Raw genomic sequence first — 27,549 nt, 5'->3', positions numbered from 1 at the left:
AGTGAAGTTTAGCATGGTTCAGATCAAGACTTGTCATCCTGAAAGACGTTAAGTTTAGCAGGGTTCAGATCAAGACTTGTCATCCTGAAAGACGTTAAATTTAGCAGTGTTCAGATTAAGACTTGTCATCCTGAAAGACGTTAAGTTTAGCAGGTTTCAGATCAAGACTTATCATCCCGAAAGACGTGAAGTTTAGCAGGGTTCAGATCAAGACCTGAAAGACGTTCATAATGAAATTTTTCATCAATGTTCTGATTGTTTTTTCAACGATTAGTTTTCTCCAAATATTGCCAGTTGGTAAAGCCGGTAAGTATTCATTGCTTATTACTGTGGATTCGAAAGCCTTTGCAACCTAATCTATTCTAGTGTAATTATGAAAGATATGATGATATTATTCCAATAAATAATGTGTTTCAACATGTGATAGAGAGGTCAAAAGAGAGTTAAAGTGACTGAATATTTGTATGGATAAACTACCATCTCGAATTGAAATAAAAACGAGTAATGCAATCAATGTTCGCAAAGTAGGCCTACATGTCAAGATTAAAGACATCCCCGTTCTTAGGTTACTTACTAAGCTTAGGTATGTCTGTGTTTCGCTGTGGTGTAGCCTATTACGGTCACAATTGATAATTTTCAACAAGTACCTGTAATAATATTTTAACTTTAAAGAGATTTTTATGAAGCTCTTTGAAAAAGTGCTCCACAAATTGTTAATGTTATGATATTTTGTGAAGTAGAGAATTCCTTTTTTTTTTAAGAGTACCAGAGCAATTAGTTCAACAAAACCCATTCTGTTTATCTTTTAGGTTTATTTTTAACATAAGTACCTATAAGCACATTGACATACTATACAACATCATACTTCATGTATTTGTGCAGTATAATTAGGTATTTTCATTGTTTCCCTGAACAGGCTACTGTCCAGCTTCATGGAGTTTATTCGAAGGAAGTTGCTACAAATACTTCAGTGAAACGTGTAATTGGCACAACGCAAAGAAAAAGTGTGAGGCGGAGGAAGCAGGGTTAGTTTCTATAACTTCAGCAGATGAACAGAAGTTTATTTATCGTAATCTTGAAAAAGACGACTGTAGAGATAATGGATATGGATTGGTCTGAATGACATCAATATTGAAAAGACATTCGAGTGGATAAGCACTGAACCAGTAGTGTTTGTCAGTAAGGACGATTTCTGTTTTTCTTCCTACTTATCTAACATTAGCTTCGACAACAATTTCATGATCAGGTAGTGAAGTAATAAGATAATTGTTTCAGTTGTTTAGTTGTTTTAATAATTTTAGCGCGATTTACCGAATTTTGCCCTTACGTAGATTTATATATATATATAGATTCTGAACAGTCAATGAAGGACTCTAATAAAATGACGTCAATGTTGTTTTATGTTTAATTTTAATGATGTTAAACGACTGTGTCTATGTGAAGGAAACGGATATTTATCTCTTTTTTTAAATAATTTTTTCTGAGATTGGAACATAAATCAACCAGATAATAGCGGAGGTGAAGATTGCGTTGAAATGAGATTTGATTCAGAGGGTCATTGGAATGATCAACATTGTTCCACGGAAAAACGTCCGTTTTTATGTGAAAAAGGTAAGTTAGTACTGTACGACTGCCGCCTTTGAGAACAGAACGCTTATTCGAAGAAACAGAATGCTAATGCTTTTGAAAACTGTTATTATTTATATCTACAACTTGAATAAATTGGTATAAACTAACACAATGCTGATATCAATGAAAAAGATTGTTGTGTCACGATATTCCCATGTTCAATCGAAGGCGGACTCTGTTCAACAAATAACTAAATAATTATGTTGATATTCTGAACTGTTTTAGTGCTGAGTTTGAGTAGGCCCATAGGAAGATGAGGAATACACTATCAACTTGTCTTTCTCATTACAAGCAATAACTGTATGCAATCATTTAGATTGAAACAGAAAGATGTAAATCTAATTTATATAACTTTCACATTCCAATTCACTTCGTTTTTCTTGTGTAGACCAAGATCGTACACACATTGCAATAATTTCAGAGAAAGGTCCACACAATTGTCTGACTGCCGAAAACATAAATGTATTGAAAATTGGTGAGCTGCTAACTGGAAGTAAAACACGATGTTTGCAGTTCTGTCTCTCGTTTGACGGTTGTACATCGCTCCAGATTCAACCCTTTTCAAGTTCAGTTATGGTGTGTTATGCGCTTGGATCTTATGATGAACATAGCGTAGGTAACATGGCAATAACTATGCATTTTGCACTCTATGACTTGAAATGGTAATACAGATATATCATAAATCTATAAAAGAATGTCACTTTTATTGTTATAAACATTGATAATATTTCTCATATTAGTCTATTCACGTTTTTATAATCAACATTTAGTAGGGCTAGGAATTTAAATAAGTTTATAATCACATGGTGATTTAAAGCACTTATAGTAGACCACTACACATTTAATGTTGGACCTAAATTCCACTGTGGTCAGGAGTTGTCATCTTGACCAAACTGACCACATGGTCAGGTTCTATTATTTAGAAATGCCCTAGGCCTAACAATTTATCTACATCTTTATTTAAAATTGCTTTCAATAATTGAACATTGATACAATTAGTATATTATCTATTTAGTATTACTATGTACAATTACTATATTAGATGAAATTGCATTATTTCATAGAAAATGTTTAAGACGAAATTTGGAAGTAAATAAAGACAATTTCATGGTGTACAATACAGAAGGAAATGTCAAATTATTTTCAATATAAATGGGTTGTTTGTTGTTTGCATATTTAAATACAGCATGCAAAAACACAGGAAGATTACAATGTATACCCAAGTCGCCAATTTGTAATGATTTCATCACGCTTCACCATGATAAAACTGACTGAAATATAGGTAAAGGTATAAATAAAGTATAAAAAAACCAGAATAAGGTCCCCTGAATAGGAGTGTCCTAATATACAACTTGTTTTCACTTGAATATGTCCACTGTCAACATTTCATGATTCAAGCACAAATAAAGCATCTATCAGCACATAAAACGGATTATGAATGTCGCCCTCACATAGATATGGCAAGCGAGTAAATGAACGGAGTTTAAAACCCGCAGGAATAAAGTAGTCTACGACAAAACTTTCAGCCTGCTCTTCCCAAGTGTTTCCTTTCACTTCAATGTGCTCTGATGGCACATTTTGTGAAGACCCTGAAAATAATAAAAGTGAAAAGTTCACATTCAAAAATGAATATGCATAGATGCCTTGTCAAAATTTTGTGTGAACGCTTTATTTGACTATACTTGTCATCGACGAATGAGTATATCATTTTCAAATAAGCCATATGGTACTTTAATATTGTTTCTTTTTAGCATGTCCATTAAACCGCTTTGAGTTAATATACAACATGTAAAATTTAATAATTTTTGCAAAATTTATTAATTTCAGTAACTTTTAATCATCTAACTTAATTAGGAATAAAGAGTTACCCATTGTATATAAAGCACAATACAACTGGATACTACAAGATGACATTCAATAGATATTGTCATGTAATTAGCGGTTGATTATAAACCTGTAGAGTAGGAAAAACACCCACAATACCGTTCACGATACTAAATGTCTGTTTACTGTAATCTTCTTAAAAAGGACTTACCAAATTCAACAAATGGCTTGTAAGGGATAACAACAGCAATAATTGCAATGCCGTCTGGGTTTAATGCTTTTCTGATATCCTGAAGTAATGTTATTGGTTTATCACATCTGTCTATCAAATTCAAGCAGCTAATCATATCATAAGTACCATTTGTCCAATCTTCAACACCTATAATTCTAAACAGTCGCAAGTCAGATAAAATAAAACTGATATTAAAAGGTGCGATGATCTAAGAATTAAACAGTCGCAAGTCAGATAAAATAAAACTGATATTAAAAGGTGCGATCTAAGAATTAAACAGTTGCAAGTCAGATAAAATAAAACTGATATTAAAAGGTGCGATGATCTAAGAATTAAACAGTCGCAAGTCAGATAAAATAAAACTGATATTAAAAGGTGCGATCTAAGAATTAAACAGTCGCAAGTCAGATAAAATAAAACTGATATTAAAAGGTGCGATGATCTAAGAATTAAATTTCTAGCATTGTATATCCTTATCTCTAAAAATACATGCTCAAAGTAAAATATACAAATATATTTAACCTGATAAACAACAAAATAGTATTTTCCACGGTTATATGATTTGTTATTCTAGTAGGCTGGTGTTTCGCAGGACCACAATCCTGGTCATCTAAATTATGCTTAATGTTTCGTAGGACCACAATCCTGGTCATCTAAATTATGCTTAATGTTTCGTAGGACCACAATTCTGGTCATCTAAATTATGCTTAATGTTTCGTAGGACCACAATCCTGGTCATCTAAATTATGCTTAATGTTTCGTAGGACCACAATCCTGGTCATCTAAATTATGCTTAATGTTTCGTAGGACCACAATCCTGGTCATCTAAATTATGCTTAATGTTTCGTAGGACCACAATCCTGGTCATCTAAATTATGCTTAATGTTTCGTAGGACCACTATCCTGGTCATCTAAATTATGCTTAATGTTTCGTAGGACCACAATCCTGGTCATCTAAATTATGCTTAATGTTTCGTAGGACCACAATCCTGGTCATCTAAATTATGCTTAATGTTTCGTAGGACCACAATCCTGGTCATCTAAATTATGCTTAATGTTTTGTAGGACCACAATCCTGGTCATCTAAATTATGCTTAATGTTTCGTAGGACCACAATCCTGGTCATCTAAATTATGCTTAATGTTTCGTAGGACCACAATCCTGGTCATCTAAATTATGCTTAATGTTTCGTAGGACCACAATCCTGGTCATCTAAATTATGCTTAATGTTTCGCAGGACCACAATCCTGGTCATCTAAATTATGCTTAATGTTTCGTAGGACCACAATCCTGGTCATCTAAATTATGCTTAATGTTTCGTAGGACCACAATCCTGGTCATCTAAATTATGCTTAATGTTTCGTAGGACCACAATCCTGGTCATCTATATATAAATTATGCTTAATTCTAAAATAGGTATACACAATGCAAAACTTTTGTATGGATCTCCTCCTTGGATGCCTACCCTATCTGTTCCACAAAACATAGATTGAGTAACATTTGTGTTCATCATTACAATATTGTTCTATATTTCTCTCTTCGGGAGATTATAAAAAGTTTCAAAACAAAATTTCTGATTTCGGACAGTCCGCGGTAGAAGTGATTTCAAGGTTAAGGTAATCACTTTGCGACTTCCTGGTTTTAACTACTGTGTTTGCCGCCCTCTCTAGGCCTACCAAATGACTTACTTGAAACCTTTTTCCTGTAGACGCCATTGCATTGTGGTTGACATTTCAGTTACGTAAACTTCTTCAAAATGAGGTGCAAAGTATTGTGTTACCATACCGTCCCCTGCACCTAAATCAAGCATACTTCTACCTTTCCAATTTACATCTATTGAAGCTAAAGTACGAAACTGTTCCGATGAACAAACAAACATTGAACCTCTCTGTAACAACCTATAGAAAATAATAAATTTAATATTGAATCACATATAACTCTTACAATATGGTATACAGTATAATAAGGTGCCATTAAATATGGTATACAGTATAATAAGGTGCCATTAAATATGGTATACAGTATAATAAGGTGCCATTAAATATGGTATACAGTATAATAAGGTGCCATTAAATATGGTATACAGTATAATAAGGTGCCATTAAATATGGTATACAGTATAATAAGGTGCCATTAAATATGGTATACAGTATAATAAGGTGCCATTAAATATGGTATACAGTATAATAAGGTGCCATTAAATATGGTATACAGTATAATAAGGTGCCATTAAATATGGTATACAGTATAATAAGGTGCCATTAAATATGGTATACAGTATAATAAGGTGCCATTAAATATGGTATACAGTATAATAAGGTGCCATTAAATATGGTATACAGTATAATAAGGTGCCATTAAATATGGTATACAGTATAATAAGGTGCCATTAAATATGGTATACAGTATAATAAGGTGCCATTATATATGGTATACAGTATAATAAGGTGCCATTAAATATGGTATACAGTATAATAAGGTGCCATTAAATATGGTATACAGTATAATAAGGTGCCATTAAATATGGTATACAGTATAATAAGGTGCCATTAAATATGGTATACAGTATAATAAGGTGCCATTAAATATGGTATACAGTATAATAAGGTGCCATTAAATATGGATATTTTTTAGAATATTGTTATGGTAGTGGCAAAGTATTTCATCTTAGATTATCAAGATTTATATGTTTCTTTTTTGTAAACTTGAGTAGTTTACAAAACCCATTTATTGTGGTTTGAGAGATGATGTGCTATACAATAAATACCTACCCATTGATTGTGGTTTGAGAGATGATGTGCTATACAATAAATACCTACCCATTGATTGTGGTTTGAGAGATGATGTGCTATACAATAAATACCTACCCATTGATTGTGGTTTGAGAGATGATGTGCAATACAATAAATACCTACCCATTGATTGTGGTTTGAGAGATGATGTGCTATACAATAAATACCTACCCATTGATTGTGGTTTGAGAGATGATGTGCTGTACAATAAATACCTACCCATTGATTGTGGTTTGAGAGATGATGTGCTATACAATAAATACCTACCCATTGATTGTGGTTTGAGAGATGATGTGCAATACAATAAATACCTACCCATTGATTGTGGTTTGAGAGATGATGTGCTATACAATAAATACCTACCCATTGATTGTGGTTTGAGAGATGATGTGCTATACAATAAATACCTACCCATTGATTGTGGTTTGAGAGATGATGTGCTATACAATAAATACCTACCCATTGATTGTGGTTTGAGAGATGAAAAAACTTAAAAATGCTTTAGCAATGCCCTTTGATAGCTGAGTAAATATCCAGTCTGATTTTTCATAACAACTGTCCAAAAACTTGTCTGTTTCTTCGTCTTTGTTAGACTTAATAAAAAATGACCTGATTTCATCACTCAATAGTTCGTCATTGCTTTCATACCACTGCAGAAAGTATTTAATAATAATGAAAATATACCAAATTTATAGATGATGTTAAAGATTCTCATTTTAATATTATATTATTAATATTTTTTTAAGTATAAAATGTTACTTTGAGTTGAATTGGTTCGAAAGATCACTAGTTGCGTTGAAATCTGTGTCGACAAACTGGCCGACTCCTTCTTAGACATGTTTAAAAAAAAAATAAAGTACCATAACATATTTATTCAAGGAAGGCGTTTATTCGAGGGAGGTATTTGTTTTGGATGTAGGCTAATCAAAAACACAATATTATATCATTATCAAGAAGTGATACAAAATACAGTAGGACTAGGCCTAACACATTTCTATCAAAAATGCTTGCTTGGTTGGTCAAATTGTAATGTAAGCCTAGCCTAGCTAGGCCTATTAGTAATAGTATAGGCCTAGCTAGTAGGCTAGGCCTACTACTACTACTAGCTAGGCCTAGCCTAGCTAGGCTAGTTTAGTTACGTGATCATCATCTAGGGCCAGGCTAGTTAGAGGTACTAAGACTATATATATATATATTCAAATTGAGTAGTAAGTCAATCAACTTACTTTGTGAGCGTAGCTTTCAACTTTACTTCTTTCAAAGCAACCTTGTATGTGCTTGGTGAACATCATTCGAGCAAGCGGGCTCCGGATGTGTAAAGCCCTGCTGTCCATTTTCCAACTTGCTTTGTTGGGTCGAGTTAGGCCTAGGCCTAAGCCTACGACATTGAAGAAAGATAACACTACAGGTGTTATATACAAAAATCTGAATTTTTCATTATTAACCATCAAACAAGGACGCTACAAAAATATATATTTACAATGTTTTCGATCTTTAGAGCCTAGCCTAGGCCTAGAGTACAATGAAGGGTTTATCTAGCAGCAGTAGCAGCTGCAGTGATGTGACCAACAGACCAACATACTGTAATACTATGAGGCGCCAAGTGTAAATTTATTGTTCTGTACCTAAATTATTTATATTATATAGGAAGTTCAATAGACTTGCCCCAAGTCTGTATTGTCTTATTTTTTTATTTATTTGTTTTTATTTCGACAGCGATTTTTGTCTGAAAATCAAAACTAAAGTAATACAAGTATGAAACGCCATATGTGTAAAAATATTTATATTTTTACTAGACTAGAAGTTGAAAGGCGTATAATTGTTATCTGGATCATTTAATAATTATATTAATAAATACTGACATCATTAAATAATGATATTCATTATTTGGAAAATAAAAACCATTATAAATAATTATGTTTATTAGGCCACTCCGCCACAGTATCTTACTTACTATCACGATACTTCTTAAGAGTACTGCATAATCAAGTACGCATTCTTTAAGTCAAGAGAATTCACAGTTTTTTAAAAAAAATAAGAAATCAACTTGGAATGAAATCGAGGGCTTAGTATTTCAATATTAAAGTAAACCATTTATAAATCAGCATTCAGCTTTATGTTGTTCTTTAATGCACCCAAAATTCAAGTCATTAATTGTGCATCTCTTACATAAATAAAACTATAGAAAACAAATGGAGCCTCAAAATTCATTATAACCAAAAAATGCATTTTATTCGGTAAAGTTGAAGTAAATAACATCTGGTCTATAGTCAAAACATTACATTGAACCATTTATACATCAGCGTTTTTATTAGCACTTAGTGAAAACATGCAACAAAAATATCTATGAATTACACTTACAAAAGAAGGTTGCCTGCACTAAAATAAGAAAAAAAAATGTTTACAAATTAATCGTGTTCGGAGAGGCAGCCTATAGGGGATAGTGGATGGACCCTCTTATTCCACTATCAATCATTATGTTACTTTTCCCAACAAAACCATGATAGAAACGGACATACATGGTACAACTGGTGTGAAAATATACATTTTTTGTTGTTTTTCTAGCTGGTCTGGTATTTTTTACTGTAACCACTATCTCTCTCCAAATCTGGTGGTGCTCATAATTCTCCTACATTTTCCTATGGTAATTGTTATGCTATTATGTCATCATGATCAATAAGAACAATACAATCATTGCATTGTCACAATATTATTTCTCTTACTAATCATGACGTCATTTGATTGGATGTATAAATGATTTTTCGATTTCTTTTTGTTTTATGTAGGAAAAATGCATACGTCGATCGTTATTATTCCAAATAGGCCTTTACACTACACAAAACAAATGTGTTTTTACTAGGCCTCATACAGTATATGCCTATATTTAATATACAAGTAAAATTAAATGAAATTGAGCTTGTACATGATGTACACATGGTCATTCTACCCTCCCTTACATGTTATTTTAGGTTTACACAGAAAAAGAAGCCTATTTAAAAATGTTACCAGCACTTTCATAAGCATCAGAGCTGCCATAAAACATAAATGTTACATTTTATTACAAAAGCAACATCACAAACATTTTATTTTACACAATAATAATAAAAAAAATAAATAAAATTGTAGTATACACACTTCTAAAAATAGCATAAAAGCGGACAAAACAACGATTTAAAGGAATTTTGTACAATAAAATTCATTGAAATGTTATGAATTATTACAAACATGTTACTTTAAAAAGTTATTTTATTTTGTTACAATCCCCAAAAATCACTTTTCTTAAAACTAATACTTCTATTGCTATGTTAGTATTTACAACAAAAAAAACAAGAGAAAACTATTTTTTTCTTTTGGGTACAAATTTGAGCAATTTACAAGAATTGTCCCTTTATTAGACCAAACATTCATTTGTTTTTATTTTCATTTATCTTTAAATCAGTATGATATTTTTTTTTGATTGATGATGAGTCAAGCATAGGATGTGTAATAAATAAAATGATGTACTGTATCTGTACTGTACAATATTAGGTGAACACATTGTCTAACAACAATGCTACACAACATAACTATTATGAAACTATAAAATTTGGGTCTTAAATATATCATTAAAAATTATAATTTGCTTTTTCTTTCTACATGATTGGATACATACAGGTCATACAGGTTATACAGGTCATATGAAAATCCATAGTCATATCAATTTTATTGGATACATACAGGTCATATGAAAATCCATAGTAATATCAATTTTATATTTAATAGTTACATTTCTTTAATGATACTAAATTCAATGTAATACATTATTATAAAATAGATAATGACAAAAACAAACATTAAATATCATTATATAATTTTATATAATATATAAATTTAGATTTTGAACATCTGGTTGTTAAATACTTCATTTCACAAAAAAATATATTGTTCATATTCAATAAATATGTCTAATAAAATTGTGTATGTAATAACAGGTTTGAAAATGTTAAAACATCATTCATTTCAACTTAAGCAACAAGATTAAGCATTACATACTATTTAATAGTTTTGTTCAAATATACCAATTAGCACCAACTATCATTCAGTTTCAACTTCTTCAAAACATACCGTATTTATTTGAATTATCATTTTATTGTTCAGGAGGTTTTTTTTTATAGAGGGATGTGTCTTCAAGGAAGGTGTTTATTCGGGGAGGTGTTTATGTTTTTGGCCATAATATAGTAACATAATCAAATAGATATCGAGAAGTAAAAATTGTATCAAAATGCTTGGTAAATTGTCGATTGTGTCAATCAATGAATTCAACTACAACTAGAAATGTGTGTATATAACACATGTGGCACAGGGTGTTTATTCAAATAAATACGGTAATTAAAATCATTTTTAATTTTATTATTAACAATTATACCAATGATAATATTAATTATCAACCAAACAGATTATTTATTATATAAAACAGAAAGAAATAAAATAAATAGAAAAAAGCTGATTTCGGTAGCAGAAGATTATGGACTATTCTATTCTGAAAAAGGGGGAAACATTGGGAGGTCGTTAAATTCTGGTTCAACTTGTGTGTTAAAAGCTGGTTGTTGTCCATCAAGCATACTGTAGATTTCAGAGAATTCCTGCGTTTGTGCTTGAGCAGTTTCTGATCCAGGATTGGTTGGCTGCCATTGTTGCCACATTGCCGGATCTCTTCGACTAACACTCTGCCCATCTGGTCTACCGCCATATGCAACCATACCAGCTTGCACTGTGGATGAAAATAGGCCAGATATGTCAACATTGATCATGTCAGTTTGATGGATATTAGGAAGGAGGAGAGGGTCATGTCAATACAGGTCATCGTCTATGTCAGATAGCGTAATTAATAAACATTAAATTTGACAGTATATGAATGGAAATTATTCAAGCGTTTTCTTTATACATTATCAGTCCTTTATCTTGCTGTTGGCAATTTATTACTTAACAATGTATTCCCTAAAACATGAAATAAAGATGAATAAAAACAAATTTCTAATAAAAGTTATTTACTTTTGCACAAAAAAACCAATAAATAATAATTTGCTTATAAAGAAAATAAACAGTTAAATTTACCTGAAAAGTGAGAATACTCATTTGTACCTGATATTCATTGGTTTAATATTAGTTACAATAAATGTTGTCAAAATAAAATGTTGATATCAATCAATGAGTGTATATTGATTGTACATACAATAAATGTTTTGTTGTCAAAATAAAATGTTGATATCAATCAATGAGTGTATATTGATTGTACATACAATAAATGTTTTGTTGTCAAAATAAAATGGTGATATCAATCAATGAGTGTATATTGATTGTACATACAATAAATGTTTTGTTGTCAAAATAAAATGTTGATGTCAATCAATGAGTGTATATTGATTTTACATACCTGCTTGCTTATCCTGTTGATGTTGCTGATATGGGAAGCCTATTGCTCTTTGTGGATTGGCCTGTAGTTGTGTATAGGTGGGTGTAGGGGAGGAGGTCTGATTGCTTACAGACTGATTTCTAGAATATTGCGTAGGAGGGGTAGACACAGTTGATGGACCAACCTGAATAAGAATACAAAATAAATATTATTAATCAAAGAGGAAAATCTTTCAAAACGATAACACAGAAAAAAAATCTCTAGATTCAAATTTTGAATTATTTGACAGACATTTTTGTTTTTCTAATTTACATCCACAAATAAATAAAGCATAATTACCTGTGCTTGGTACTGTGAGGATGGTGGCCAAGAGCCTGAACTCTGTACAAAGCCTCCTTTACTAGCTTGGACACCAGATCTATCATCACTTTGTACAGGACCATATCCATGTCCAGGCCTTGGCATAGGATAGTTAGATACTCCATATGTCTGGGCTAACACACCTGGTTTACTGCTTGGGCCTTGAGGTATAGGCCCTCTGTATACAGAGTAGCGAGCTAAGGTTTCTGACTTGCCATCCTGTGCTCGTTTGTCTGCATTAGGTTCTTGGTGTGGGTAACCTGTTCCTTGGTGTAGACTGCTTGTATAAGGCCCCATTGAAGTGGCCTCTGGCCCTTTCACTTTATTCACACCATCTAAGGAGTCTTGAGTATGGGGCTGTTGCATATTTCTATTTAAAAGAAAAACAGTTTGTATTAATTCTGTGTGTTTTTACTGAAATAGTTTTAATTCACAAACGCTGATTTTTAAAGTTTTTAATATAACATAAATATATAGACATACACTACATGATAGATCAATCTTAGTTTGTATATTTTGAAAGGGTACATACACTACATGATAGATAAATCTTAGTTTGTATAGCTGTTATTGAAAGGGTTATATAATATTATAAAAACAGGGATTGTATGCAACATGTACAGTTGTATTGTCCAAAGACAATCAATTTACAGTTTATAATAATATATACACACAGGTAAATTTCCTTTGTGCATCACAACAAAGTATAACACAAGTTGGGGCTATTTAAAATGATCATACTTTGAAGATGAATTGGTAGATACTATATATTCCACTTCATCAGTGTAAGGATTTTGAAAGCTGAAAGAGCTGGTTCGAAGCCACACCCACTCTCGATTCTTTCCTTGAAAACGATATATGACTGATAGCACTTGACCTTTTAACTTCACAACTACAATGGAAAAATAGTTTAAACAGATTTTTATCAATTATACACATTTTAGAGAGATTAAAAAATCAAAACAAATAAAATCAAATAGATTACTGATTGGATGACATTAAATAAATATAGATGTTTGCCTTATGCAGACTTCTTTCAATTAAAAACTAACTTTAATATATTACTTAATCTTGCAGCTATTATAACATTCCATCTGATCGATGAACACAATTATAATAAAAAAAGTCCTTGTCAATTATAAAAAATCATTTTAATTTTGAGTTGAGTAGAATGTTTTTTTTTCTATTGAAGAAAATTAAATTTTCAAAATGTTTCCTTTTCTTGATGATAACCTGAATATTTTTCAAATAGTATAATTTAAATTTCCGTTCAGTGAAATTTATTTATTAATGTAATTCATCACATTCATAAAATCACATGAATCATCAAAGTTTAGATAAAAATGATTTTATAAAATGGTTACCCATTGATGTACAAGACTTCAATGTAAATATTTACTCTGCCTAAAATGTCTACAGAATTCTTTCTGTCTTTCTTTGTATAAATTGTAATTCAGGCAGATAGAGAATTAGCTGATGTTAATGTTGTTCGATTTATAAAGCGCTTAGACATGTACGTAAGAATGTCTGATAACTGACCGACCAAATTAAATTGTTTGCCATTCTAACAATTCTTAAACAGAGAATTAGAAGGTGGCTCAGCGCAAATGGTATATCGATCCCTAGGTGGAGACAGAATACAACGGTATCGACCCCCAGGTGGAGACAGAATACAACGGTATCGACCCCTAGGTGGAGACAGAATACAACGGTATCGACCCCAAGGTGGAGACAGAATACAACGGTATCGACCCTTAGGTGGAGACAGAATACAACGGTATCGACCCCTAGGTGGAGACAGAATACAACGGTGTGTGAATATTAGTGTAGTGACAACATGTGTTTTGAGCACCATAGCAATTCTGATAGAATCACTATAGTGTTTGTTTTGCCTTCTTTCTTACCTTGATCAAAACTTTCCCTTAGATGTGCTTGGTCTTCAGGGTGATAGAAATCATAACTACACTTGCCTAGAAGTTCCTGTGGTTGGTAACCTAACACTCCAACAACCCTAAAACAATCAACAAATATACATTCAACGCTTTAAAAATTGTCTAGTTGCCCAAACAAAATGTTTCCACTCACGCATACTGAATAAATCTAAAGGATGATGAAGAGTTTATTTATTGTGGTTTTTAGTAAGTAAACCAACTACTGTACTAGGTTACAAAGAGTTTCTTGACATCAGTAGGTTAAAACTGGGTACATGAATTTTAGGCTTACAATATTCTATTAAATTATTATCATACTTAACTAATACATTCAACATGAAACAGAATGAGCAACTAGATTTGAACTCGTCACTTTGACGAGTTAGTCATCCGCACGACAAACGCCATGCGCATTTCATACGTTGGAATTTTGCACACGGAAAAAGATTATGGCATTATGACTTGAACTGAAGAATATGATATGCTGTTAGTGCTGAATTCTGTCAATTTTGTGTCATATACTATACAGTATACACAGTATAATCTGTATACATATTACATACAGTGTAGAATAGGTGAAATTACGGGACCCGCCATTTATTCCAATTTTAACATGGTGACGGTATCAAAATGAAACACGAAGAGCAATTTCGAAAGGAAATTATCTGAGCAACAACATATTAACTTGTAGAAGAAATTTGAATACGTAAAATATATACATCTGATTTGAAAAATGTTCACATGAATTCGTATCTACAATCCAATAGCTTCCAGAAAACGTTTTAATTATGATTATCACTTTTTATTCTGACGAGCTATAACAGATTGAAATTTACTGTAAAGATGAAAATAGGTGACCCACGTTATTTACATTTTTAGACATGAGGACGTCATAAAAATTAAAATATTTTTAACTCATGCGAAAGATAGTTGATTGACGACAGTATTAAAATATCGGGGGAAATGGAATACGTATAAGCGAGATGCGCTCTATTTAATGTGATGAGCAATTACAAAAGAGTAAAAAATCCTATATTTTACATTCATGTGGCCATACGATGACATCATAACATCCGAGGTAAAGATTCTGCATGAATTCATATCTACAACATATCTGCTTACATATTAAATTTTAAAAAATGGGGGTCATGGATGATTCTGAAGAGCTATACTAGATTCAAAATAGGCATAATTTTGACAATATTTTGTCACTTTTTCAACTAAAACGCGCACAAATGGTCTAAATCAACGTGTTCGTATGACATCAATTTAATTTGAAATGATGTCAATCTTTTGAAAAATGACTAGGAAAGGCTAGAAAATCACAATTCAAGAGAAAAACACATGATTTTCATGCTCCGTGCGCACCTTACGCGTAATTTTTTTCGAGCGCGTGGGGATTTTTGACAAGCTCAAAATGTAGAAATTAATTTTGCGCATTTTGAAATTTTAAATGCGCGTGCGCGCGTAACTTCTTGTGAAACATGCCATTTTTAATCCATAGAAAGTTTGCCCTTGATATGACTTAAATTTTCACCAAATGTCAATACAAAATGACTTTTGGTTTATAATCTATGATCAATCATTGAAATTCATAAAATTGCGCGTAACTTACGCTGCGCGACTCTAACGTCATATCAAAGTTATGTTGACAAGCAATAGTGGATATGCTGGTCACAAAAATCAGGGAAAGAAAGAAGAATAACAAAGAAGAAGAAAAAGATATTTACAATCACAAGGATTATCCGCAACTTAAAGTTGCGGATAATTTCATACAATCACAAGGGTTATCCGCAACTTAAAGTTGCGGATAATTTCATACAATCACAAGGGTTATCCGCAACTTAAAAAGTTGCGGATAATTTCATACAATCACAAGGGTTATCCGCAACTTAAAAAGTTGCGGATAATTTCATACAATCACAAGGGTTATCCGCAACTTAAAAAGTTGCGGATAATTTCATACAATTACAAGGAGTTATCCGCTGAATGCGGATAACTAATAAATAATGTTACCTCTGATCAATAAATGTAAATTTTCCATCCATATCTTGCCTAGATATGAATTCATTTGGTGTGCTAGCGCCCCCAAGGTCGGAGCAATTTGGAGTACTGGTGACCTGTAAACGACCAATAGCAACCAAGCAGTAGTGGTTTGAACATTGCCCATCATTTTCCACATCTTGTTGCTCTAAATTAACACCTAAAATAAAACAAAAATATTACTTTATTTTTGTCAGAGACCATCAAACCAATGTTGTTATGTTTTTACAAGTTTTTTATTACTCTTGTGTACCAAGTATGTTTTTTATATATATATTCTATTATTGATATTTATTACTGTTAAATGTTATATTTATCTGTATTGTGTGTGTAATATAAGCATTAATGAAAACAAATTTCATGTTCATCTTGTTGTGGGCATGACAATAAAGTTTTATCTTGTCTTATTTTTTACACCTGAGTGGTCTCATTGCTTTTATATTTACATTCAGACTTTTCTTTCAACGACGTGGCTATATTAGTTGTCTGCAACAAAATATTTATTTAGAGTGTGATAAATGTGTATTTCATGAGAGAAAAATGAAAGCTACCTCCAGCTGGGGGCCAGTTTTTTATGTATCCTGTACAGTGTACGACTGCATATTGTTCACCATCTTTTGTTGACCCTAAACTGCTACGGTTCCTAGCCTGACAGAATCGTCCCATTGTAATGGGGTCAACTGGTGCATTCCCATACTTAATCCGGCAAATGAAACCACGTCTTGAGCCCATACAAAAGCGCATAGAAGCTAAAAAGAATACAATTTGAAAAATGTAACTTTATTTTTCTTTTTCTATTACATAATTATGTATGTAATAATTATGTAAATACTATTTTTATGTCATACAAAGGTTTTTTGATATTTAAATACTATATTTTGTGCAATAATAGAAATCTGGTACTCAAAGAAGGAAAGTGAATAGACAATATTCAGAAACACATACATTGATGTCCTTCTTTCTTGACTGTCCCTGCTGGAATATAAAAACAAAGCATTCAATATTTTAGTAAATTCAGTTTTATTGACCACCTTCTTATTTTTTAAATTTTCAGTTTTCCATTAAAAATAATAATTACGTACAGAGATGAGATTATCAATGAGCAGTGAAAGGGTTAATGAAGGCAAGTAGACTTACTTTTGAGATCCAGAATTCTTCCACTATTTGGCGGTTCCGTTGTGGACAATTGTTCCCTAACCTTTTCATTGTCATCTGGATGTATAACATCATAAAGACTTTTCCCAAACCAATCATTCTGATGAGATAAAATCATCAACATAAACCAGGGACAAACAATGCTATTGTTAGACATATCTTGTCAGGTTAATACACTAGGTATACAATACTCCATACAGTGCACAATGTGACATATCTTGTCAGGTTAATACACTAGGTATACAATACTACATACAGTGCACAATGTGACATATCTTGTCAGGTTAATACACTAGGTATACAATACTACAGTGCACAATGTGACATATCTTGTCAGGTTAATACACTAGGTATACAATACTACATACAGTGCACAATGTGACATATCTTGTCAGGTTAATACACTAGGTATACAATACTACAGTGCACAATGTGACATATCTTGTCAGGTTAATACACTAGGTATACAATACTACATACAGTGCACAATGTGACATATCTTGTCAGGTTAATACACTAGGTATACAATACTACAGTGCACAATGTGACATATCTTGTCAGGTTAATACACTAGGTATATAATACTACATACAGTGCACAATGTGACATATCTTGTCAGGTTAATACACTAGGTATACAATACTACAGTGCACAATGTGACATATCTTGTCAGGTTAATACACTAGGTATATAATACTACATACAGTGCACAATGTGACATATCTTGTCAGGTTAATACACTAGGTATACAATACCACAGTGCACAATGTGACATATCTTGTCAGGTTAATACACTAGGTATACAATACTACAGTGCACAATGTGACATATCTTGTCAGGTTAATACACTAGGTATATAATACTACATACAGTGCACAATGTGACATATCTTGTCAGGTTAATACACTAGGTATACAATACTACAGTGCACAATGTGACATATCTTGTCAGGTTAATACACTAGGTATACAATACTACAGTGCACAATGTGACATATCTTGTCAGGTTAATACACTAGGTATACAATACTACAGTGCACAATGTGACATATCTTGTCAGGTTAATACACTAGGTATACAATACTACAGTGCACAATGTGACATATCTTGTCAGGTTAATACACTAGGTATACAATACTACAGTGCACAATGTGACATATCTTGTCAGGTTAATACACTAGGTATACAATACTACAGTGCACAATGTGACATATCTTGTCAGGTTAATACACTAGGTATACAATACTACATACAGTGCACAATGTGACATATCTTGTCAGGTTAATACACTAGGTATACAATACCACAGTGCACAATGTGACATATCTTGTCAGGTTAATACACTAGGTATATAATACTACATACAGTGCACAATGTGACATATCTTGTCAGGTTAATACACTAGGTATACAATACTACAGTGCACAATGTGACATATCTTGTCAGGTTAATACACTAGGTATACAATACCACAGTGCACAGTGTGACATATCTTGTCAGGTTAATACACTAGGTATACAATACTACAGTGCACAATGTGACATATCTTGTCAGGTTAATACACTAGGTATACAATACTACAGTGCACAATGTGACATATCTTGTCAGGTTAATACACTAGGTATACAATACTACAGTGCACAATGTGACATATCTTGTCAGGTTAATACACTAGGTATACAATACTACAGTGCACAATGTGACATATCTTGTCAGGTTAATACACTAGGTATACAATACTACAGTGCACAATGTGACATATCTTGTCAGGTTAATACACTAGGTATACAATACCACAGTGCACAATGTGACATATCTTGTCAGGTTAATACACTAGGTATACAATACTACAGTGCACAATGTGACATATCTTGTCAGGTTAATACACTAGGTATACAATACTACAGTGCACAATGTGACATATCTTGTCAGGTTAATACACTAGGTATACAATACTACAGTGCACAATGTGACATATCTTGTCAGGTTAATACACTAGGTATACAATACTACAGTGCACAATGTGACATATCTTGTCAGGTTAATACACTAGGTATACAATACTACAGTGCACAATGTGACATATCTTGTCAGGTTAATACACTAGGTATACAATACCACAGTGCACAATGTGACATATCTTGTCAGGTTAATACACTAGGTATACAATACTACATACAGTGCACAATGTGACATATCTTGTCAGGTTAATACACTAGGTATACAATACCACAGTGCACAATGTGACATATCTTGTCAGGTTAATACACTAGGTATACAATACTACATACAGTGCACAGTGTGACATATCTTGTCAGGTTAATACACTAGGTATACAATACTACAGTGCACAATGTGACATATCTTGTCAGGTTAATGCACTAGGTATACAATACTACAGTGCACAATGTGACATATCTTGTCAGGTTAATACACTAGGTATACAATACTACAGTGCACAATGTGACATATCTTGTCAGGTTAATACACTAGGTATACAATACTACAGTGCACAATGTGACATATCTTGTCAGGTTAATACACTAGGTATACAATACTACAGTGCACAATGTGACATATCTTGTCAGGTTAATACACTAGGTATACAATACTACAGTGCACAATGTGACATATCTTGTCAGGTTAATACACTAGGTATACAATACTACAGTGCACAATGTGACATATCTTGTCAGGTTAATACACTAGGTATACAATACTACAGTGCACAATGTGACATATCTTGTCAGGTTAATACACTAGGTATACAATACTACAGTGCACAATGTGACATATCTTGTCAGGTTAATACACTAGGTATACAATACCACAGTGCACAATGTGACATATCTTGTCAGGTTAATACACTAGGTATACAATACTACATACAGTGCACAATGTGACATATCTTGTCAGGTTAATACACTAGGTATACAATACCACAGTGGACAATGTGACATATCTTGTCAGGTTAATACACTAGGTATACAATACTACATACAGTGCACAGTGTGACATATCTTGTCAGGTTAATACACTAGGTATACAATACTACAGTGCACAATGTGACATATCTTGTCAGGTTAATACACTAGGGTCGTGTTCGTACGGTGGTTAAAATAAGCGCTTAATTTCACCCATGCCTCGGGTTATAAATTGAGCGTTGTTCGTACTTGAAATATTTAACCGCTTATGCTTAATCGACGAATCACAAACCGGAAATTACGTTTTAAGGTCAGTTGTCTTTACAACCTACGACCCCATTTTCGCACGCTAGTTTCGTGTTGTATATTTTTTACTCGCGATCTTTCTTTACAATAACAATTACTTGCTACCTTTTACACTGCTTATCCTTGCGACAAACCTTATGCCTCTTAACGCCGATAATCCTGCCGAAATATGCCTTCTCCTGACGACTATTATTTTACTCATTGACGAAGAATTTGAGCCCAATGTTACACGACGGAAACACCACCGACCAGCGGCTCCCCGACCAGCTAGGCCTACTAAGCGGTCTACACCAACAAGGACAGCACCAGCTGACGATCGCTCTCGAAGCGTGTATGGAAGAGCTTCGTAGGAGAAATGACGGGCCTAGGCAGCGAACGTTTGTCAAAATTTGACACATTGCCTCTATCGGAGATTTATTATCCTCGAAGGCCGAGTATAATTGGATTATCGCTGAAATAACCTGCAAATTTGGTGAACATTTTACCTCGAATTTTTTGTAGCCTGAGGCAAAAGTTAATTGGATCACGCGAACAGAAATCGGGAATAAGCTGGTATTTTCAACCCCTACGAACAGGCCCCTAGGTATACAATACTACAGTGCACAATGTGACATATCTTGTCAGGTTAATACACTAGGTATACAATACTACAGTGCACAATGTGACATATCTTGTCAGGTTAATACACTAGGTATACAATACTACAGTGCACAATGTGACATATCTTGTCAGGTTAATACACTAGGTATACAATACTACAGTGCACAATGTGACATATCTTGTCAGGTTAATACACTAGGTATACAATACTACAGTGCACAATGTGACATATCTTGTCAGGTTAATACACTAGGTATACAATACTACAGTGCACAATGTGACATATCTTGTCAGGTTAATACACTAGGTATACAATACTACAGTGCACAATGTGACATATCTTGTCAGGTTAATGCACTAGGTATACAATACTACAGTGCACAATGTGACATATCTTGTCAGGTTAATACACTAGGTATACAATACTACAGTGCACAATGTGAAATATCTTGTCAGGTTAATACACTAGGTATACAATACTACAGTGCACAATGTGACATATCTTGTCAGGTTAATACACTAGGTATACAATACCACAGTGCACAATGTGACATATCTTGTCAGGTTAATACACTAGGTATACAATACTACAGTGCACAATGTGACATATCTTGTCAGGTTAATACACTAGGTATACAATACCACAGTGCACAATGTGACATATCTTGTCAGGTTAATACACTAGGTATACAATACTACATACAGTGCACAATGTGACATATCTTGTCAGGTTAATACACTAGGTATACAATACTACAGTGCACAATGTGACATATCTTGTCAGGTTAATACACTAGGTATACAATACTACAGTGCACAGTAGGCAATGTGACATAAGCACATACACAATGTTGACTGACTGTCATATTGTGTTTGACTGCCAAAATAAAGGCGCTTACTACACTAAAACATTTTTTTTTTTCAATTTCTCAAGCCACCCTGTGGCCTCCAAAACTGTTTCGCTAAATATAAGTGTCAATATCTGGTATTTGCTGATAATTCAATAAACTTAATATTAATACATTAATATAAAGAATATCTAAATATGGTGGCGATTAAAAAAAAAAGTCAATTGTGTGGGTTAAAAATCTTTTGTGCACCACCAACTATTCATTATAATAGTATGACAATTTAACATTTTCTATTTAATTTTAAAAACTTTTATTTTGTTCAGATTTTAATAATTTGTGTTATTTTCAGATTATGTTAACAAAATATTATGTTAATTAATATAGTAACACTATCTTTTTTATCATCTAATTAATAAATATGAACATGCCATTACTTAGCAATGTGTCGATAAAAATAGACATCATTAATTAACATGATGAATACATGACAATCAAATAACAAGAGTTGACTTTTGACCTTACCTGAGTATGATGGAGAACAGGTGTGACGGAATCCGAAACATAAATAATGCGACCATTGTCACAGGAGACAACAAACAGAAATCCATCAGCAGCCTGTAACAAAATAACATTACCTTATTACCTATACTGTAAACAATCTATAGTGAATATCTACACATTACTGTCCTTGCCAATTTGAGTAAAAGTAGAAAATATAATATTAAATTATACATTGTTAATTTTTGTGTGATAAATGATTTTAAATCGAAAACATATTAGCAAAACAAGAAAAAAAGAAAACATTACATCATAATCATATCAAACAAAATATATACCCACATTTTCGAAAATGTTTTTAACGAATAAATGACTATAAATTACATTGTCAGATTATGCAGAATAGATAATTTAAACTGTATTTTGTCATACAATAAATATTTAATTGACATTTGTGTTTTTTACAGTCTTGCTGCTGTCAAACAAAATGTCTACTTAGTATTTGGATTGTGTATGCAAAGAAAAAAGACAATCTAATATGTCTTGGATGACATGTCACCTGGAGCAAAACCTCTGCTAGAATACTTTATTAGATTCTAAAATAACTAGTGTTGGATGACCATCAAAGGAATTTTATTTACATTGTATCCATACACAGTCTCTCAGAAAATGTTTTGCATTACAAATTTGCTATAAAATTATTGTGAATTAATCTCAGATTAGATTTGAAGGATAAAATAGTGGTTGATGGCAAAATGTGTTGACGAACACCAGGATCTGTCAATAGGTTACATTTTTCTACATTAAAACAAATATTATTTCAGATGATTTTAATGATAATTGAAGACAATGTATTCTTGTTGAAAAACTATTAGGAAACAATTAAATAACTTAGATTTATTTATTAATGCTCAATTTGTATTAAATGTGTATAGTTAGAATAATCACAGATTTTAAAAATCGTCCACATTTTTTTTTACGTACGTATCTTTTTCCTAACAAATCCAATTTTGTTGTATTTGGTGATGTCTTTGTATAAAAAAAGGACAACATTATCAAACAATGACGATTATATTTATATACCAGTTTCTACTTTGTTTCACTGCACAAGAAACAGGAAGAATTTGGCTTTTTTTGGGAACTTGACGATTGTAGTTTAGGTAGATTTCCACTTCAGAATACAATAAATGAACTATTGTAACAAACAACTAAAAGTAAAGTAATATTTCATAATTGTCAAACAATAAACTGAAGAAGGTCAAAAGAGCGTGTTCTGGTTTGTGTTAATTATTAAACAATTCCCATGTCATTTCATAATTGTCAAACAAAAAACTGAAGAAGGTGAAAAGAGCGTGCTCTGGTTAAACAAAGTGTTAATTAACAATACCCATGTCATGACAAGCTGGTACAAAATCAATTAAGTCAAAAGGCCATCTAAATCTGCAGCAATATAAATCATGAATAGAATCTATATTCAAATTTAATGTGAAGTGACAAGAAAAATGAATGCATCAAATGGCACATTAAATTGTCATAGTTCATTACCATTTGATTTATTTCAATGATTAAGACATTAAATTGGTCACTTGACAAAGACCTCTGGTCAAAACATTGTTTTATCTATTACTGGTGTACAAAGCTTATTTCTGTCTGTTTTTAATTTTCCACATTCAGTTCATTTTTGATTCAGCAAACTAGTATATATTTTCGTTCAGCATGAATATTGTTTAATTAGTATTATATTAAGGAAAGACATCCTAAAAATATTTCATTTTATAATTCAGATACTTACAAAATAATTTATTAAAAGACTTTGAAGGATATAGAAATCATGTAATTTAAATAAAAAACTAAATTAAATTTTAAAACTGTAAATTTGAAATGAAAATTTCCTACAAAGAACCTTAAAATGCTAATTGGACTCGTTATAAGTGTTAATCAATTACGAGGCAGTCATAAACATGAAAAAGGCATAATTTCCACAAGCGTTGTTGTCTGTCATCTTGCTAAAAAATTCCAATTGCTGTGATTCATAGAATATCTAGAATTTAATGTGACACATAAAGGAGGCCAATCGAGTAAAGTGGCACGCAGAAATTGCATTAATAGGATCTTAGTCTCCGCAAGTTTAGACACCGGTCTACATCTGCTTGGAGATCATAGTCTATAATTTGATGTAAGCTTTTAGCTCAAATTCTTTCTTTTGAATGTTCAAATGGGTGGACAGTTGGTGGCAGTATTTAGACAAAGGTCTATCTTGGTTTCATTTGTTAGGACATTATTAATATCACCATATTTTGTGGGTTCATCACACTATTATTATTATTATAAACAGTATTACACAATCATTATTGAGTATTTCCTTCCAATCCTAAGGTTAAGTGATCATGTGATCAAATCATACAACTTGTCTTGTGACAGTTTTCACACAAAGGATCTTTTGTTACAAGAAGGTTCCTCATTATAAAGTATTACCTCTAAATATCTGTGGTAAAAACACCTTATATATAATTTATGTATAAATATACCTCTCAATAATAATCAGTCTTTAGAATGTGAAATAAATTACTCTTGAATAGCCAACCTTATTATATGGCCAGTGGGCTAGTGAATATTCAATATCAGTTCTAATCTAACAATAGACAACATGTAGTTAAGTTAGATTAGGAATGAAAATGAGGGCCAATAAAATATAGAACTAGTATTACTAAGAACATAAAAACAATAAATTATCAAGGCCCAAAGACACTGTCAGCAGATTGCTTTAAATGCTGATGTTTTGCTGGTTTAAAGGTTTTTACATCTTGGATGTATACTAAGGGTGCGTTTATAACACGCATACGAGAAGTGTGTTGTATAACATCGAAGAGATTCTGTGTAAAAAGATTGTAATTGCTACTTGGCTATCTATCTTGATTCCTGGTTGCTGTTGAAATTGTCCCCAGGGTATTGTTTGCCCTCCCTTTAAATAAAAGTATATTGTGAAAATGTTGACTAAATCTAGTAGATAATTGTGGTTTTTTGTGCATCTTTTAATCAATTTAGCACTCGACATTACCACTACTAATGATGTCATAACTTGGTAATAATTACAGTAGCATAGTTTTATCCTAATTTTTTTGTTCAAATTTTAAGAGCAAACTCAATTTCAATATTACTGAACAAACTATTAAATATCATCCTTTGTTAACATCCTTTTAAACTCATTAATTCATATGCATGTGAGTATACATGAGCAAAATAGAATTACTATGAACTACGGTATAACTAACATGGTATTTTACCATTTAATGTATAACTGCAAAGTTTTTGAGGGGTTGACCTCGACCCCTACAACACGCTAAAAATTAAAAGACACGTTCAACTCAAGACTACAGTGAGACAGGAGATACATGCCTTTTATTTCCTGTCATGAACAGTCATTTTGGTATATTTGAATATCAAAATATATCAAATATATAACAAATATTACATCAATGTAAAGTAATATTTTGAAATGAAATATTAACTCCATAAGAAATTGTTAATTTATTAATTTAAGTAAAATGTTTACCTCTAGAATTAAGTGTTTGAGTTCCTGATCAGTGAGGAACGATGGCTTATATGCTCCTTCAGCATTCGTGTTTCCAGTGCCTGTAAAAAACAATATCATATATAATAACTATTATGAATTTTATGGGAGAAGGATACATGAATACAAGTCCATGGGCTGCCTATAAGCGGTTATTTTGTTTTTAAAAATATTTTTCTAACAAATTAGATTCATGAAAATTACTAATGTACTTCAAAATAAATCAATTTATTTAAAAAAAAACTATTATTATATCTTCAATTGTAGATATGGTTAAAAATTGATACTACATTACACAGCGTAATGCTAACAGTAGATGCTTCATTTCTGTTCAATTTAAGCGTCAAGTACTGCAGTGTCTATTTCTAACTACCACCAATATTAGGCAAGCATGAATGATATCAAATGGTTAATACTATTAATAAAGTGTTAATGATATTTCCATTATACGTGTGAAACCTCATCTTTAAAAAAAAACCTTGAAATATGTGATAGTTGATGTTCTCATTCAATTACTTATAAGTAATACAATTTACAGATCACTTGTTGTGTTAAATGAAGTGGCAGAGAGAAAATTGAAGAATATAATAAATTACACAACATACACGCATGAATTAAAAGCCTTGCACTTAACAACTCTGTTGGCTTTGTAACACATGTGTATTTGTTATTCACTGATAGGTAGCAGCCACATAGAGTGAGCGTACCAGGTCAGATCATCAATCTGTAAATTAGACACAAAGCTCAGTCTGCACTATCAAACGATGTTTGGGCACATAACACTATTATTGCATTAGTGTGTGAAATGGTTTTTAGAATAATAATTAACATATCTAGAATAAAATATGGGGATTGATAAAAATGTAAGTGAAATGTTAAAATATTATTTAAAAGTATAATTAAGCAAGATATTTATGATATTTAAAATATTAATTGTGACCAGTTGGTTTAATTAATCAGTTCTCACCTCGTAGGGACTTCATGTGAGACACAGCCATTCTAAGAATAGTAAGTTTGTCAGGTTTACGGGCAAGGGCACTGCACGTTGGAACCATATCTGACAGTTCAGTTATGTACGCAGTCATTTTGTTTCGACGTCTTCTCTCAATCTCACTATGGTTCTCTCTGTGAATTAAACAACGTATTGTATCCTAATCTCTACGCAAATTAGTACAATTATGAATATGTAACATATAATTTGCATAATTCAAGAATTAGTATATGAACACAGAAATACAGAAAGTATGTTAGAAAATATTCAAATGAAAAATCCCACAAAAAACAATTAGTAAATATTTGTAAACATAAAAACATGCAAAAGAATATGCACATGGAACGATAGGAAGCCAAGATACACACACAAATTCAATCCTAGAAAAATAAAATTGCCTTGTAAAACAATGTCAACAAAAATTGTGAAGACAGTCAAACCTAGAAGAAGC

At 32.2% G+C, this 27,549-nt stretch overlaps 2 protein-coding genes across 5 annotated transcripts in view; both read right to left on the bottom strand.

Moving 5' to 3' along the window:
* Positions 1-1,734: 1,734 nt before the first annotated feature.
* LOC140062774 (protein-L-histidine N-pros-methyltransferase-like) lies at positions 1,735-8,037 on the bottom strand. The gene is made up of 5 exons (XM_072109102.1): positions 7,704-8,037; positions 6,937-7,127; positions 5,374-5,583; positions 3,665-3,840; positions 1,735-3,218 (listed from the first exon to the last, which is right to left on the bottom strand). Exons 1-5 carry the CDS (start codon positions 7,923-7,925, stop codon positions 3,016-3,018), a joined length of 1,002 nt encoding a protein of 333 aa, XP_071965203.1. The 5' UTR covers positions 7,926-8,037; the 3' UTR covers positions 1,735-3,015.
* A 731-nt stretch (positions 8,038-8,768) lies between these two features.
* LOC140063148 (aryl hydrocarbon receptor nuclear translocator-like) overlaps positions 8,769-27,549 on the bottom strand; it is a 35,853-nt gene continuing 17,072 nt past the window's right edge. For all 4 annotated transcript variants that reach the window (XM_072109602.1, XM_072109603.1, XM_072109604.1 and 1 more), the window contains 12 exons: positions 27,075-27,232; positions 26,090-26,169; positions 22,561-22,653; positions 17,341-17,458; positions 17,149-17,178; positions 16,755-16,952; positions 16,177-16,363; positions 14,134-14,240; positions 12,971-13,121; positions 12,209-12,599; positions 11,891-12,053; positions 8,769-11,227 (listed from right to left, as the gene is read on the bottom strand). In XM_072109602.1, coding sequence (XP_071965703.1) covers positions 10,992-11,227; positions 11,891-12,053; positions 12,209-12,599; positions 12,971-13,121; positions 14,134-14,240; positions 16,177-16,363; positions 16,755-16,952; positions 17,149-17,178; positions 17,341-17,458; positions 22,561-22,653; positions 26,090-26,169; positions 27,075-27,232 — 1,912 coding nt within the window. In that variant the 3' untranslated portion in view covers positions 8,769-10,991. The remainder of the gene's footprint in view (positions 11,228-11,890; positions 12,054-12,208; positions 12,600-12,970; positions 13,122-14,133; positions 14,241-16,176; positions 16,364-16,754; positions 16,953-17,148; positions 17,179-17,340; positions 17,459-22,560; positions 22,654-26,089; positions 26,170-27,074; positions 27,233-27,549) is intronic.

The sequence above is a fragment of the Antedon mediterranea genome, chromosome 11 (genome assembly GCF_964355755.1).
Source record: "Antedon mediterranea chromosome 11, ecAntMedi1.1, whole genome shotgun sequence".
Lineage (NCBI taxonomy): Eukaryota > Metazoa > Echinodermata > Crinoidea > Comatulida > Antedonidae > Antedon > Antedon mediterranea.
The sequence above is the reverse complement of the archived record's forward strand: the minus strand, read 5'-3'. Positions and strand labels throughout refer to the sequence as shown.